Source organism: Phodopus roborovskii, unplaced genomic scaffold (genome assembly GCF_943737965.1).
Source record: "Phodopus roborovskii unplaced genomic scaffold, PHOROB, whole genome shotgun sequence".
NCBI lineage: Eukaryota > Metazoa > Chordata > Mammalia > Rodentia > Cricetidae > Phodopus > Phodopus roborovskii.
Window position 1 is genome coordinate 3,542,524 of NW_026125264.1, and position 17,135 is coordinate 3,559,658.

The window sequence follows — 17,135 nt, forward strand, 5'->3', positions numbered from 1 at the left end:
GAAGAGGGTGGAAAAATCAGGTAGGATCGTGTGAATGGCTGGACCTAAGGCCCAAGAATGGAGCGGATCAGGGATAGACAGGCAGGAGACTTCAGGAGGAGTGAAGATTTGAAGATTAGAGTCCTGGATGCACACACACACACACACACACACACACACACACACACACACACACACACACGGAAACTCGGCAGAGACCCAAGGGATTGGACTGTGTGACAGGGAAACTGAGGCAGACAGGATGTCAAGGGTACATTCGGATTTAGAATGAGAGCTCCAATAGAGGAATGGCCAATGACTCAGCTGAGAAATGAGAAGAAAGATCTAGTAAGGAGCACAGCCTAGAGTCGGGGCCGGAGAAACTTCCAGCGCCGGGACCCGAAGAGGTACGGACCTGGTGCCTGAGTTGGGAGCCTTGAAGGCCAGACATGGGGTCAAGGTCCGAGTGGTGGCCAGGATGGACAATGTGGGTGGGTGCAAAAGGGGGACCTGGTGCAGGAAGTTGAATGGTGGGCTTGGTCGGGGTTGAAAAGAAAGTTCTGGGCCAAGATGGGGTTCACCCCCACCTCGCCAGGGGCGCAGGCAGGGGAGACGCAGACTGAGGGGTGGGAGAAGCCTCTGCAGGCACCCCGCGAGGCGGAGGCTCAGCTGGCCGTGCCGGCGGGGGGAGGCGGCTCGGCAGCCTTCACGCAGGCGGCCTCGCAGTGCTTGTGGAGGTAGGACTTGAGAGCGAAGCTCTTGTCGCACTGGCGGCAGCGGTAGTGCTTGAAGGCCGAGTGCGTCTGCATGTGCGCGCGCAGGTTGGAGCGGTCGGCGAAGGCCTTGCCGCAGTGCGCGCAGCCGAAGGGCTTCTCGCCGGTGTGCGAACGCATGTGGCCCTGCAGCAGCCAGGGTCGGGAGAAGGCCTTGCCGCACACGCCGCACTTGTGGCGCAGGTTGTGCGTGAGCACGTGCATGGCGAGCGCGGGCATGGACACGTAGGCCTTGCCGCACGTCGGGCACTTGCGCGCCAGCTGGCTGTCCAGGCTGCGGTGCGTCTGCTTGTGGCGGCTCAGGTTCGACGACGTGGCGTACGTCTTGCCGCACTCTGCGCATGCGTGCCGATGCCCGCCGCCCGCTGTCGCCCCTGAGCGACCCGCGCGCTCCCCGCTGCCGCCTGCGTCGCCCGCGCTTGCCGCGTCCCCGCTAGCCCCGGCCCGGCGCCTCCGGGAGCGCCCGTCGGAGATGAAGAAGGCGTCCATGGAGTAACTGTCGGTCACGGCCGCCTCCCCGCGGAAGTAGCGCGCCGACAGGCTGGACTGCGGACTCTCAGGGTCGCTGTACTCCTCCGACGCCGCGGCCGGGTATGCGGGCTCGGCGGGCGCCATCTCCAGCCCAGGCTTCTGCTCGCCATCGTAACCGCTGGGGGGCAGGCAATGCGGCACGTAACCTGCGGGTGACAAGGAGGGTCGTGAGGACGCGGTGGTGGTGGGGTGGAGGTTCCCTGGCAGGCCGCCTTGCACCGATGTGCGCCCAGCCAGCCCGCCCGGTGGCGGCACCTGTGCAGTCTGCCCACCCGGGCCTCCTTGAACGGACGGACCTCTGTTGGTGCGGAGGTTGGCTCGGTTCTGCCCACTTGTCCTGTGATGTCACAAGTGTGCACACCAGCGCGCTGGAAGGAGCCTTTCAGTCTCTGTAGGTGGAGAGGACTGAGGCACAGGGCAGCAAGAAATCTGAGTGCGCAGAAGCTCTGCGGTCCAAAGATGCTCTCACCCCACCCCACCCCAGAATATTTTGCCTTTCCACCTCTGGAACCTGCCCGAATCTCAACCTTTTTTTTTTCCTTCCTTTCTTCCTTTCTTCCTTCCTTCCTTCCTTCCTTCCTACTTTTTCTTTTTCTTTTAATTTTTTTGTTTGGAGACTATGTAACCTCGGCTGGCCTGGAACTTGCTATGTAGTTAATTAAGCTGTCATCGAACGCACAGAGATCCTCCTGTCTCTGCCTCCCGAGTGTTGGGATTAAAGGCATTCATTCGATATTACCAAACAGGCTTTGTTTTCATCATATTTCTTATCTGTAAAATGGAGCTTATGGGGTGCCTGAGGCAGGAGGATCATCTGAGGACAGTCTGGGCAACACAGCGAGTCCCCATCTTTAAAAATGCTTGCTTCGAATGGCGCTTGTAATTAAACACCCAACTCTAGGTCTTTGACAGAACCCAATATGATGTGATGGGTGATAAACTTTAAGTATTAAGCACTTACTGTATGTCAGCCTGGACTTCATGCTTTATAAAGGCTAACTCACTTAATCACCATAGAAAATATTATAGTTCCTATTTCACAGTGAAGAAACTGACAGTGCACAATAATTACTATATAAATGCTAGCGTTATAATTATACTTTTTTTTTTTGGCTTGAAAAGTGGCTTCCATGAAGATTATTTGCCTATCCCACTACATGCACTAGAGTTCTGGATGTTTGGGTCTGTGGACTCCACCCTGCCTGGCACACAGCAGGTGTGTGATAAGTGAATGTTGCATAAAGCAATCAGAGCCCAACTTGACCTGCTTACTCCAGGTTCTGGAGGACTTAACAGAGTCAAGAGTGAGGCGTGTAGCAACTACAACAGGAGAGGAAGCTCCTAGTATTACTTTAGAAGTCTCCCTGAGTCCCTGGTGTGTGTGGGGGACAGACAGACAGAAACACACACACACACACTCACTCTCCACCTGTTCTATTGGAGTTTGAACCAGAAATCCTGTCTGCCATGTGTTTGAGTGACTGCTGTGTGGGCAGGCCGGGCTCTCTCAGGGGACTATGTAGGGGCTTCTGGAGCAAAGGGGCCATACCATTTGTCTCTGACTCCCATGGCCTCTTCTGAACTTAATCCTTTCTCTGGAGACCCTGGGGGCTGGGCTCCTCAGAGAATTCCTGGCAGACATTGAGCAAACTTATAATCCAGCACTTAATTACCAAGTGTTGCCATTGTCCTTTGATTCCAGAGAACAATAGAGGTTAGGTCCTGTCCCTGATTCCACAGCTGAGGAGTGCCATTCTCATTTGCCCCTCTCCTTCTGACCTCTGGGACCTGTACCGCCCCTCTGCCCATGGCTTCCCCCATGAAGGAGCAGCTGGAGGAGGGCTTTGTGAGCACGGTTCCAGCAATGTCTGGCAGGCTGGGCACTGTGGCCTGCTTCTTTTCCCTTAAACGGTCTGGCTGACCATCCTCCAGGCTTCTGCCTTTTCTGGAATTTGAGATGGTCCCAGGTTGGAAACTGGACAGATTACCTTTCAACACTGCTAGTCTGTGTCTGTTTTCCTCTGTCCTGTGTGTAGCGTGCACAGGACCCTCTGCATACAGAACTGACTGGGGAATCAGGGTGGGTGACCCAAGAGTGAGGCACTCTGCGGTCAGAAGCAAGGGGGAACGGTGGTGATGACTTCCTTTAATTCAAGAGGTAGGGGTGATAGACTGGGACCACTCATCTCCCCTCCCATCTGCTTTCAGTCTGGAAGGCCAGGATTGCCCATGCCAGGAGCCAGTCTGTCATTTTTGACAAGGGCTGGGTCCTCCCTTGTCAAAGCTCCCTTGTAGCTACTGAGCTGTTTGCAGAGCACTTACCGGGTGCCACACTCTGTCCTAAAAGCTATACTACCACTTTTGAGTCCTTACAAAAATATCTTCCGACAGATAAGGAACCTGAGGTAGAGTGTGGGACCTGCTCATGGCATGGAACAAACAGTGGAGCCCCTGCTCTGCTCTGCTTGGTCCCTATACAACAGGGAGCCGCCAAGAACAGGCAGTGGCTGGGCGCTCGCATCTCCAGGGCCCCAACAGTGGCATCTGTAAGTACCCGTGGAGTGAGTGGAGGCAGGGATGTGCCAGAGAGCCTGGCTTACCATCCCAGCAGCCCAGCTGTCCTGTGCATCTGCTCTTGGGACAGGTCCCCACTTCACAGGGCCCCAGCTATGGAAAGGGGAGGGCACAAGTACTAGCAGAATGACCTTGGGCTAGTCATCTGTCCTGTGCCGTGGGTCCCTGTGAATGAGGTATGAGATGAGTGAGGTCTGTTGGGAGCGGTCATGTGATTTGGCCTGATCATGTGGCTGTCACTTTTTATTTATCTGTTTGCTTGTTTATTGTTTGGGAGACAGGGTCTTACTGTGTACCCCTGACTGTCCTGGAACTCATTATGTAGGCCAGACTGGCCTTGAACTCACAGATAACCACTTGCCTCTGCCTCCCAAGTGATGGGGTTATGCTCTTCTTAATGGACGGTGACGTGCTGGTAAAAGCACAGCTTTGGAAGCAGTCTGCCTGCATGAGGCTCTCCCTTACCGTCTCAACTGTGCATCTGTGGTGGTTTGATACATCTCCCATAGGTTTACATGTTTGATATTCCGTCAGTGACACTGTTTGGGCAGGTTTAGGAGGTGTGGCTGGATGGAGGAAGTGTGTCACTGGGGCAGGCTTTGAAGTCTCAAAGCCTTATGCCATTCCCAGTTTGCTCTCTGCTTCATGCTTGACATTGAAAATGTAAGTTCTCAGTTTCCCATTCCAGCCACCATACCTCTACTTTGCCATCATGGGCCTTTATCTCTCTGGAGCCACAAGTCCAAATAAACTCATTTATAAGTTTTCTCATTCATGGTGTTTTATCATAGCAATAGAAAAGTAACTAATACAGTGCCCTTGGTCGTAGATCATACCTCAATATTCTCCCCTCCCCTCGCCCTCACTGCTTGCTTTGGAATTGAGCCCAGGGCCTTGTGCATGCTAGACAAGCACTCTGATCCTGAGTTATATTCCTGGCCATAGCTGTGTGGCCTTGGACAAAATACTTGACTCCTTTGTGCCTTTACATCAGTAAAGGACTCTCACTGAGATGTTAGGCTCTGTTTGAAGTGTTTTGCATGCGTGACTGCATCCTGTCCTCACAACAGTGTGATTAAACAGACACCAAGGCCAAAGGTAGTGATTGACACTAAGTCCATGCCTGACCCTAACACTGTTTACTGCCTGGAGTCTCCCCAGCTGGATTTCTGTGATATGGTTTCCTTGGCATCCATCTTGGAGCATCTTGCCACTTCTCTCTGGTCCTCTGTTTCCTCCTTTGGGTTGTGTAATTTCCCCATCATGTTCTAATGAACAAAACTAGTGTGCAGTAGTAAGAGCTGAAGGATCTCAGATGGGAGTGCTGCCTGTGGTGCCCTCTGCTGGTGACTTGCAGCACTGCAGCATCTTATCCTGACAAGGAGCTCTCACTATGGAAATAGGGGTTCCTCAAACAACAGCTGCTCATTTATCTAGGGATGCATATGGGATTGCTTTCAGGACCAGCTCCACAGGCCCAAGCCTGATGTCCTGTGTCTATGAGCATTATATGACTACACTTTGCTTGGCCATGTGAGGATTGGGTGGGCCTTACTTTGGGACATTAGCCAGGTTGTTTAACTTCTCTGTTCAGTATGCACGGCAAGGAGGTTGACTAGGATGCATGGAAGATGTTTCTGTATGTGATGCTGTCTGTTGCCTCTACCTCTTACTCGAGCATCACTCCCTGTTCGTTCTCTTCAGATCCACAGATGTCTCCCCACTGTGTGACTCAGGATCAGTCCACAAGGGAGTTCCTAATAGAAATGGATAAAATAATGCATGTATGGCGCTCAGACCAACACCAGGCATACGGCATTATTATGCCTGCATTTTCTGATAATGTCCAGAGACCAAGTATCTCAGGCTGCTGTGTGACCTTGGGCAAGCCACCTTGCTTCTTTAGCCTGAACCCTGGAAGCCTGAACTGTACATCAGGCTTTCAACCTTAGCATAGAACCCCCTGGGGGTTGGGCTGTAGAAGATTGTTCTCCAGCTGACAAGCAGAGAAAGGTCTCTGTTGATTGGGTCCTGCTGAAGTGGGACACAAAGGAAAAACATTCTAGCTGTGTGACCTTAGTTAAGTCCTGAGGCTGAAATCCCAGGGACAGAGACCAGAAGAGCCTCTACCATGGCTGTGGGGAAGGCTCAGGTGGTATGCATGCCATCTGAGAATGCCCAGGAGTCTGCCGCTTTAGACTGCTGCATCCACTTCAAAAACATTCTGGTGCCACAGGAGTGATTGGAAGAGAAATTGTGAAGATTAACATTCCAGGACCCCTGCACACTGCCTCATGCAGTTACCTGACCCTAGGACTGGAGAGGAGGACTCTTACAAGTCCTACTGTGTCCACTAGCCTTGCAGTCAGCACCAGCCAGCCCTGGTAACAGGCGCTACCATATGCCAGAAGCCTGGCGAGGGCAGAGGACTCGCCCAAGGTCACTAGATGGGGAGTTAGGCTTCAGGATCTAAAGCCAGTATTTTCTCCAGAGCGCCAGAGAGAGACTGGAGGCCTGTGGGGGAGGGAAGAGAGGCAGCTGGGTGGGAGTGTCTTCCAATAGTGCCCCCCCCAGTTGGCCTGTGTCTCATGGGGTATTGATGTGATGGACTGGGGAGAGGCTGTCACTCTGGGAAAAGGTACGACACCCTGTTCATTTTTGTAAATGATACTCAACAGTAGTGACTCACACTTACTGAGCATTTACTGCGTATGAGGCCCTTGCCGAGTCTTAATGACATTAGCTCAAGTCTAAGGTCATACCCTCCCATACCTTTCTGCAGATGCTGGAACCTGGAGAGGAGCCTTGATCCTCCCTGGGTCACACAAGCTCTCATCAGAGCCTGGCTGGTGGCCTCCTTTTCTTAGTGGAGCCAGCCCAAAGTGCTCCTCCCGGGTGTCTCCCAAGACTCCCAGGGTGCCAAGTTTCCTCCAGGGAATTTCTAGCCCACCTCCCTATTCTGAGATGTACAGAAGAGGAGACTGCTGGTTTCCTGGAGAGGACTCATCCTGCTGCAGTGGGGGCCGTGGGGATGCTGCGTGGGTATATTTAGAGCTATTTCTTGCTGTGCCAGGGCCTCAGGCCTCAAGAATCAGCGCCAGCCAGCTGAGCAGAAAGCCAGGTCTGTCAGCAGCAAAGCAGGATAAAAATAGTTTCTCCTGTCTGCTCACAGAGCTGGGCAAAGGGGCTGGGTCCTCCCCCTCCCCCTATTATAGCATCTTTGTTAGCTGTTCCCTGGGCACTGGACCAGAAGGACACCCACCTTCTCCAAAGGCCTGGCAGCTGGTACATCTGTACATCTGCCCACAGGGGTGCAGAGGGCTGAATACAACCAGGGCTGCTGAGCCTGGGGCCGATGCCCATTGACCCAGGCCTAAGGGGCTTCTAGAGAATTCCAGCTGCCCCCTCCCATACCCTGACTCCTGAAATTCCCTGTGTTCTGGGCTTTCCTGACAGTGACCTAGTTCCTGTGTCTCATAGGGAGGTCCACAGCTCTGTGGGAATCGATAGGAAAGACTTTGCAAGTGGCTGTGATGATGGGACTATGTGGCTCCAGGTCTGGAGTTATGGGCCTTGGCTGGCGAGACCATGTCCTGCTACCCTCTGGGAGGCAAGTTCTGGCCGGTTCTGGGCTTCCTGAACACAGGTTCACTGGACATAGCCTCCCTCCTCCTCAGTGTTCCTGATTTCTGCCCTTCCCTTTCTCTGCCCCAGAAGGGTACAGTCAAAAAAATCCCCTCCCAAAGTCCCTTACTCAGAGACTCACAGCAGACACCCACTCCAGGAGGAAACACTGGGGAAGCAGGCCTCTTCCAGCAGCGTCTCAGCCTGTGGGCCCTAGTGCACCCAGTGTGGACGCATGGCAGGCGCCACCATCTATGCTGCTTGATTTCAGGCTCCCTGGCTGCCTTTTCTGCTCTGTAGATTGCAGCAATTCTCCCAAGCTGTCCTCTCTTAGCAGAGTATGTGTGCACATGTGTGTGACCCCAGAGACTTTGGGCTGTGTACTGTGACTGACATAGTGGCCTTGAGTACTCTCCTGCTCTCTCTCGGGAATCAATGCCAACTTGCGACTTCCTTTGGCACCCAGATCCCATATTCCACAGGCCCACTGAGCACTGATAGTTCATAGAGAAACTGGACTCTTGAGTTCCCCTGTCAGAGCTGAACTAGGTCATGTTCAACTACTCTTTCATAAGAGAGAAACTGAGGCTGAGGAAGATGAGTTAAAGCTACCTCCAAAATTCTACCCCAGTCAAGCTTGAGATGATCTGGAATGACCTTGGACTAGAAATTGGACCTAGATCTCAGTCCTGGACCCAGAATCTTGAACTGGGCCAGTTTCTAGACATTGAATGAGTTCTGGATACCAGACCTGGTCCTATAACCATAGACACCTTGGGCCTAGAGTCTGGGCCTAGTCTTTGACCTGAAGTTGGATATAAACATTGGACCTGGACTTGTATGTATTCAATCTGGACCTCAACTCCAGACCAAGATCAATATGCTGAAGGCCATGGGGTTACAAACACGTAGGCCTGCTGTGTGTTCTTGGGCACCTACCCAGCCTTCTCTGGGTTCCCTCTGCTGAGGGATTGGGATAGCCCCCTGCATCCCCAGATGGACTTTTTTGAGGTGTAGGAAGGATGGGTCTATTTAGCTGGGCTCCCAGGCCCAGCTCTCCAGCGAGCGACTATGCGGCGCCATCAGTGGCAGTGAAAGGAAGTAGAAGCCAGTATAATGTGGTCAGCTAGATAAGCCCATGGGTAGGATAGGAGCGCTCTTCAGCCTGCTGGGGGAGGCTTAATGTAGCTGCAGAGGGCAGACAACTGTGTTATTGGATCGGCATTGATCTCTGTCTGCCAGGGAGGGTGCACTCTGAAAGGGTGTGGGTAGGACAGGGCTGGGGTAGAGAGGGAGGGGCCCTGGCTCCCAGCTGGAGGTCAGAGACAAGTATGAGTGGAGGTGGACACTGGAGATGTCCTTGGCAGGGGTCCACGGAGACCAGTGATATGCAGAGAGTAAGTAGCCGCCTTCTCAGAACTGCAGAGTCCCAGCACAGAGCAATGGGTTCTGGGGCTAGGAGGGTGGGCTTGGTAGTGTTGGAGGGCTAGGTTTTGTGGGGAAGAGAATACGAGTTGGCACTTCCCAGAGAGATAAATCAATGCTCAGAGCCACCCTGGGAACAGAGAAAAGAGAAGGCTCTCTGGAGGCAACCAACTGTAGAGGGGACATAGGCACCAAGGGAAAGGTGCATCTTGTTGAAAGCTGGGGGAATTAGGACCTTGTCTTTTTTCTTCTAGGAGCTCTGGGATACTCTCTCCTGAGGTTTTCTAACCTGGAGGGGGTGTCCCTTCTCTATTTGAGGTTCTGTAGGCCTGGAGTCAGTCTGGAACCATGTGCATGTGATGTTTACCTTTAGAGGCTCAAAAGATAGTAGAAAGGGGTGGGGGGAGGGAGCATGTGCATGTGTGTGTGTGGGGGGGGGTGTACTCCAGGAATTCTCTAGAATTCCTAGGCACCCCCCCAGAGCTGGGGTACCACCTCACTTGGGGTTCCTATGCCTCAATGAGGAAGTCTATTCCTCTGACCTCTACATTCACAGTTCCCTCCCTCCTCTCCCCCCACCCCCAGCCTCATCCTAACCCTGCAGCCCAAGCTGCAGAAATGGGTTGTGAGAGGATCTTTCTAATAATTGGAACTACCTCTAGGCCCAGGCACTCCCTCCTCTTCTTCCTTCTCCCTCCATCCCTTCCTCTTTCTCCTCATCTTCCCCCTCCTTTCTTTTTCTCCTTGTTTACCCAGCATACTTACACACGCTGGGAGAGAGGGGAAAAATCGTCAGCTCAGCAATTTTTCACACTTCCCTCAAACGCTCAGCAAGGTTATTTCCGGCAGAGCAGAGAGACAACGGGCCACCAGGAGCCAGTAGGCTCTCTGAGGACCCTCAGAACACTTACCCACTCAGGGAGCCCTCATTGCCCAGTCTGGCCACACCCCATTAAGGGAAGAGGCCCTTGAAAAACAACACAGAACAGACCCCATGTTTTCTAGTTGAAAGGCTAGATGGACCATCCTTTCTGATTTCCACACTGACCATTCACAGCAGACAGGGCAAGATGCATGCCCTGTTCTACCACGAGGCAGCTGGGAGAGACCAAATCTAGGAAAACTTCCACTCAGAAATAGTGTGTGAAGAGTCCCAAGGAAACCATGACAGCAGATTCCAGCATTCCCTTATTCAGTCTCCCACATCAGTCAACCTTCCACAGAAACAGGGCTTGTCAAAGTTGGAAGAATACTTAATTCATGACATCTAAGCTCTTGCACTCCTGGGGAGGCTGAGGACCAGAGAAGGGAAGGCACCTGCCCAAGGTCACAGTGCAAGTCACAGATCCAGAGCTACTCTATTGAGTCTCAAGCCAGGCATGTGTTAGAGCACCTCTAGGTTTTCCCAGAGGCAAAGGAGTTGACCCCTTTAGGAAAGGGACAAAGGCAGGGGTGGTTCTAGGCTGTGAGACCTCTGTAAAGATATCTCCATATCCATCTGTACTCCCCATCGTTCATGCAGGGGCTCTTTCCAAAGCCTATTAGGACCAAATTCAAGGCAAGGCATTTCTTGCCTCCCTCCTGAGGAACAGCCTGAAGTTTGGCTGTGAAATTCTTTGGGTTTTCTCAGCTGGCCCAGGGACATGATCAAGGGGGCCTTGGGAGAGTTTTATGTCAGTCTCCCAAGGGATCCTATGGATCCCAGACCAACGGAGACTTCATATCCTACCAGCTCCCAACACATGTTCCCCAGCCTTGGCACAACCCCAGGCCCACTCTTGCTAGCCCTCCCTGAGCCTTCCACCCCAAGGTCCTGGAGGTCAAGAAAAGAGGACAGCAGAGTGGCAGATGTGGACAGAGGAGTAGCTGAGTGGAGCCAGGGACAGAGAAGCACCCCGATTGCTGCCTAACTCTGTGACCTTGATGAGGTCACAGAACTCTTTGCTCAGCACCTTCTCTTTACCTGGCTTGGCAGAGTGCTGGCATGGGCTGAGTGCTTGGAAGTCCCCTAGGAGATGCCCCCAGCCTCCTGGGTTCCTGCCTGCCACTCTAGTTCCCAGTTCAGACTCAATCTTTGGTGCCTGCTCCTCTCCTTCTCCCAACCCTGTGATGTCAGATGTCTCACTACCAACATAACTCCTCCTTCCCAGACACCTGTCCTGGTGGGGCTGTTGAGTGTTAGCTATTACAATTGCCCCCTTGGTGAGAAATAGATTCACAGAAGCATCCTTCTCCTGCCGTCTGCACGTCACCCCCTTTAGGGCTTGAATGACCTCTCTTGTCTCCCAAGTCCTTCTCCTTCACAAGAACTTGCTCCAAGAAGAGAAGGGGCTGGGGGCAGGCCAGGACGCGAGGGTTTCAGAGGAGCAGCAGGTTTGGTTGTGTGTGTGGGTAAGAAGCCGGAGAGGAGGAGCGCAGTCCAGTGGACCAGGAGGCACATTGGGGGAACTCCTTCCGATACCTCATTCTTTGAGTCCCTAGGACAGGCCCAGCCTTTGGCAGGCATGTGGCAGAGGGTAACAAAAGAGTTGGAGAGAGGAGAGCTGGAGAGCACTTGTCTGGCATTGACAGGGGGAGTATGGTTGGAGGGAGGCGGGATGCTCCCACTTTGCCCAGAGAGCCAATCTCATCTCCCCAGGGATTGGCAGTCCTAGCTCCCATCAGGGATCACACAGGCAGCCAGTCTCTCTCCTTCAACAGTGACAGGGTACTTCAAGCCGCTCCCACTAGCTTTTTTAGGGGCAGCCTTTCTCTGTCACCCCCTCACTCCAGCCGTATTCTAGGGCCACAACTTTCAAAGTCCCAGCTGGCGCGTGGCTGCCGGATGAGCCGACCCTGCCACTTTCCTTTGTACGACCTAGCCCCAGCCCCGCCCGGCAGGCCCTCAGGAAGTCCCGGGGGCGCACTCGGCCAGGGACGTCTCCTTCTGGGTACCCTTCAGCGGTCCAAGTTGGGGAGCCCCGCGTTCCCCTCCCCTAGGGCCCACTCACCGTTGTCCCCCGGAGGCCCGCGAGCGCCGGGCAGCACGTAGGCAGTCTCTAGGGGGTGGTAGGTGGGGGCTGGCACCCCGCTGCACTGGAAGCCATCCGCTTTGATCTTCTTCACCAGGAAGGAACGCGGCATGGTGCCGCCGGGCGGGGGGTCGCGGGGCACTGGCGGCCCGGTGGGGGAGGCGGCCGGCCGGCGCGATTGGCTGTCGGCACGGCTTCAGCACTGGACAGCTCCCAGCGGGCGGGCGGCCGCGGAGCCGGCTGGGTGGCGACGGCCGCGGCTCCGGCTCGGGTGCCGCTCGGGCGCGGCGGTGGCGGCGACGGCAGCGCGCACACTGGCGGTCGCTGGAGCTGTGCTCAGCACTCCGGCTGCCGGCTTTATATGGGACGCAGGCTGGAGGAGATCAGGTGGTCCCCCAGCAATGGAACTGTTCAGCGCTCTAATCCATCAAATGTCCCCCAGGACAATCGCTCCGCACACGTTCCCCTGAACCGGCGGTGGGGGCAGGCCAGGCGCAGGAACGAACGAACAGGCAGGAGGGGAGAAAGTGAGAGGGACACAGGCGCGGGAGGAGAGAGAGAGAGAGAGAGAGAGAGAGAGAGAGAGAGAGAGAGAGAGAGAGAGAGAGAGAGAGAGAGAGAATGAATCAGAATGTGTGCTCGAATGTGTGTGTGTGTGTGTGTGTGTGTGAGAGAGAGAGAGAGAGAGAGAGAGAGAGAGAGAGAGAGAGAGAGAGAGAGAGAGGACAAAAAGACAGGAGAGAGAAACAGACAAGAAAGACACAGGGAGAAAGTGGCAATACACACTGAGGCACCCGCAGGAGAAAAAGAGAGGTCAGAACACATAAAAAGGCAGCCCCCTCCCACTCCCTGCACACACCCTCTGGGGGATGCGAAGACAGGGAAAGAAAGGTGAGAAATAGGGGGAGAAGACAAGGAGATTGAAGGGTAAGCGGCCCCGCGCAGGTGGGATCAGGCACATGGGGACTCGGAGGGGGAGGTAGATGAAAGAGTGAGCCGGCCAGCCACCACCCTGTCTGTAGCCCGCTCCCTCTGCCCCAGTTCTGAAGTGGCAGTGTGGACGCCCAGATTTAACTAGAAGTCTCCCTGCCCCCAGCTTGGGCTCCTAGTATAACCCCCTGTTGGGTTTGGGCTTCAACTTTCTTTTCCAGAACTGGTGAAAGGAGCGGGTCCCCCATGCCGATGCCGGCCTCACTCAGCCGGTCCTGTTCCAGTGCCTAGCTCAAGCGAGCGCTGCGAGAGGAAGTGAAAATCGCCCAGTAATTAATTTCCCTGCTGCCGGGGGGTGGTGGTTTTGACACATCCGAGGCTGTGTCTTTCCCTGAAGCGGGGGAGCAGACAATAGAGACACGTGGACTGAGAAGGGAGAGAGGGGAAGGGAGGGGGAGCGGGGCTCCTGCTGGAACTCTTTGCAGGTCAGCTCCTTTGTCTATGGAAGGATCTAAGCAGACCCCCCCCCCACCCCGTCCTAACCTGGGGGAGCACCTATGCCTTGGAAAGACTAAGGAGCTGGAGAGCTGTCTTCTGCTCAGTGGCAGCCAGGCAGACCCCGGGGTGGTGGATCAGGCAGAGCAAATGTGGGGTAAGGTCAGTATGCCGGAGTCCCAGCGTTGGACTCTGGGGATGCCCGGCGCTTCCTGGCCCATATCATTTATTATGGATGCAAAGCTGATGGAGTGGGGATGTCCTTGGGGACTGGGTCCTCCAGTGCCAGTTGGGAGTGAAAGCCCAGGTTACACAGCCAGCGAGTCAGCCGCACTTTTCTAAAGTGTCCTCTGGTACCACGAAGTCAAGGGCTATAGCAGTCCTGCAAGTGTGGCTAAGGAATCTCCCAGTAACATTTGGGTATCTGGTCTTGCCAAAGTTATGCATCATCTGTGAGTCCCCGTTTATTTTCCTAGTCACACTGCTTTCTGTTTGTCCCTTGAGACTTTATTTTATTGTTGTTGTTTTATTTTATTTTTTACTCTCAGAAAATCATAACCCTCAAATCTTAGCTCTCATTATCATCTTGTGCTCCAGAATAAAGGAGCCTGCATCCAGCTCTTCAGCCAGGCTACACTCTTGGTCTCTATGCAAGATGACAGAGTATCCTTTACCCCAGCTAACCCTACTTATCCTCAAGATCTAGCTGAAGTGGCATATCCTGTAGATGGCCTTGACTTCCATTATTGTGGACAAAGCCTGCTTGCCCGCCAGTCTCTGAGCCTGGGAGAGCAGGACTGCCCATATATGACACAGCATAGTTTCAACAATGTGTGCCTGGGTCTCCCAGCCCTCCATATAGCTGTAGAATCTTGGGCAAGTTGCCCAGCTGATGTGTGTCTCTGTTTCTGCATTTATAAATAGAAACAATACTTGTTGCTGGTTCAGGTGTTGCTAGGAGCATTATAGGAATTAGATTGATGATTGGCGTATAGGAAGTGCTGAGCACACTCGGGTTCTGTGTATACAGCTGTGCCTGAAGGATCTAGCACTCATTTCTCACATGTTTGTGGACTAACACTGAGATAGCCATTCCTAGTCCCCACTGTCATGGAGCTGATATTCAAATGACAGTGAACGGACACTGAATGGGGAATGCTAAAGTCAAAACTGTCTTTTCAGTTTTGGTGTTTGGTGCTGGAAAGGTCCTAACAACAGGTCCTTTAGACAAGGAGCCAACAAAGATCTCATAGGAGAGATGACACTTAAGCCGAGGTGCAAGCCAGCCATAGGAAAACCAAGCAAAGACAGGTCCAGGAGCTATCCCACGTTCAAAGGCTCTGGGACAGCAACAGGCTTGAACTTGATGAAGAATGTCAAGAAGTGGGAGTGATAAGGCCAGATTGCAGAGGGTTCTCACGAAGCCCAGAATGTGTGATGAGTAAATGCACAGCAGTGACATTGAGCTTGAGACTAACTAGATGGCCTATAGCCTTATTGGTTGAAGAGTAGCATTGGCTTCCTGTCTAGAAGAAACTATATGGTGTGGCCCTTATTTGTGGTATAGCTGTATTCTTTGCTATGTACTGATCTTGGACTTTATTTCCTCTATGAGTGTCCAGGACACTGAGGATACATAAAAACAAGTGGGTGCTGAGATGCTCACCTATGCCTGTTCAAGGGTTTCACTACTCCAGCCTCCTGTCTGCAAGATGGTAAAACAGAACCCAGATTGCTTACCAAGGCTCCAAGGTCCACAAAGTCTAGGAAGGAGCTAGAGCTGATCTGCCCTTCATCAGCATTTCCCATCAGACAGGCCATAAAGTGACCCATCCACTCGCTGACCAATGAAGTCCCCACAGAATTGATATATTTCTGTTCACTAGTATGCAGCTAAGGCTAAGAGCCCAGACCTTAAGCCTCATATAAATCTTTAGCAGGCAACACATACATCTTTTTAGACACTATTTAGACACTATTTAGAACCACCTGGAGAGGGTCTCAATAAGGAACTGTCTAGAACAGCTTGGACCCTGATAGTGCCTATGAAGGATTTCTTTAATTGCATTAATTGATGTGGGAAAATCCAGCCCACTGGATGTTTGGGAAAGTCAGCTGAGGTCAAGCATCCACACATACGTTTCTTTCTCTGCTCTTGACTCTGGGTATAACTAGCTGCTTCAAATCTCTGCCTTGACTTCCCTGTAATGGTGAACCATCACCTGGAGTTCTGAGCTGAAATAAACCCTGCTTCCCTAACTTTCTCTTGTTGTTGTTTTAAACTCTATGTCTATGAGTGTTTTGCTTGAATGTATGCATGTGCACCATGGGTGTGCCTAAGAGGTTAGAAGAGGGCATTGAATCTCCCAGAACTGAACCCAAGTCCTCTGCAAGAGTGATAACTGCTCTCCACTGCCAAGCCAGCTCTCTAGTCTCCCTAACTTGCTTTTTGTTGGGATATCGTATCATAACAACAGAAATGAAACCAAGAGAGCAGCTAAGAAGAAACCAGTTAAGGACCTGAGGTTGGTTCAAAGTCTCTCTGCAGGTGATGGAACACACTGAATTAAACTGTGGTGGGTAGCTTCATCACTAGGACACCAAGGAGGGCCTTCTGTCCTGTGCTTCCCAATACGAGCCTACTGGATTTGTCCCCAAATCACACAAAATGAAAAAAGCACTCTATTCCCAAGGGCATCTGCTACAGTATTAAAGTCAGAGTAAAAGCCCCAACTGGCCTGAGTGGAGAGGGGTTTCCCAGAAGACATCCTCTATGGATGTGGAAGACCATAATGGGGAAGCACCCGAAGGATGCAGAGTCCAGAAATCTCTCCGCAGGTTCATAACTGTGAGCCCAAGTCCAAACAACCAGGCACAGAAAGAAAGGAAGCTGCTGGAATTTAGAGTGTTTTCCTGCTCCTTTTTGTATTTTCCCCCAAAGACTGCAACAGTTCAGGCCAACAATCACTCCTCTTGAGCATTTCTAACTATTTATTTCCAAATTAAAGAAATGAAGTTCAGTAAAGCATGTCCTATTGTCCTTTTGACTTGAACACAATGGCATTGCTGCAAGGTTGCAGTGATGACCAAATGCCAGCACACTGGTGCAGTGCTCAGAGCAAAGCCTGGCCCACAGTGACAGGACTGCACGGTTGATCTGGGCTTTGCTCATCTTCACTGGCCTGTTCTTCACACTTGGCTTAAGATCTCCTGGTCCAGATGCAGAGAATCTGGTGTGTGTGTGGTCCCATTTCTATGTGGTTCCCTACCTACTTCCTTCTCAGGCTTGGTATAAGTCTGGCTTCAAGGTATCTGCTTAGACTGCTCTGCCCCACTCCCCACCCCCAGCATCTCCCTCTGCCCTGCTTTGCATCTGGACGGGAGTCTCAGTTGTGTGACCTTAAATGGCTGGCAGTGTGTTCTGAGGTCACCATGTTGTGTCAAGGGGGTGAGCATCAGGGATTTTTCACCTGTCACTCTAGGGGTCAGAAGGAAGAGTCACTGGAGTTGGAAGCCTGATCCCTGCCACACTCTTCTCTATCCTCTCTCCCTTCTGGGCTCCAGCTTTCTTGTCTGCTGAATGGGAAAGGGACATCATGGTCCCGGAGCTGCTGCCCAGAGCCAATAATGGAATGCTGTATGAATTCCAAGGAGGAGAGTAGCCACAAAAGCATCCGCCTTGCACTGATGGGGCTTTCTCCAGAAAGCCGCGTGCACTCCGCCCCGTGTGTCTCAAGTGCATTTTATCCAGACCCTGCTCCTTCTCTAAGGAGCAGGATGAAGCGGGTGAGCA

The 17,135-nt window shown here is 52.8% G+C and overlaps 1 protein-coding gene across 1 annotated transcript; it reads right to left on the reverse strand.

Annotated features, from left to right (window-relative positions):
• Positions 1-200: 200 nt before the first annotated feature.
• On the reverse strand, positions 201-12,451 carry Scrt2 (scratch family transcriptional repressor 2). The gene is made up of 2 exons (XM_051193671.1): positions 11,897-12,451; positions 201-1,429 (listed from the first exon to the last, which is right to left on the reverse strand). The coding sequence occupies exons 1-2, from the start codon at positions 12,027-12,029 to the stop codon at positions 645-647; spliced, it is 918 nt and encodes a 305-aa protein (XP_051049628.1). The 5' UTR covers positions 12,030-12,451; the 3' UTR covers positions 201-644.
• Between the last annotated feature and the right edge of the window lie 4,684 nt (positions 12,452-17,135).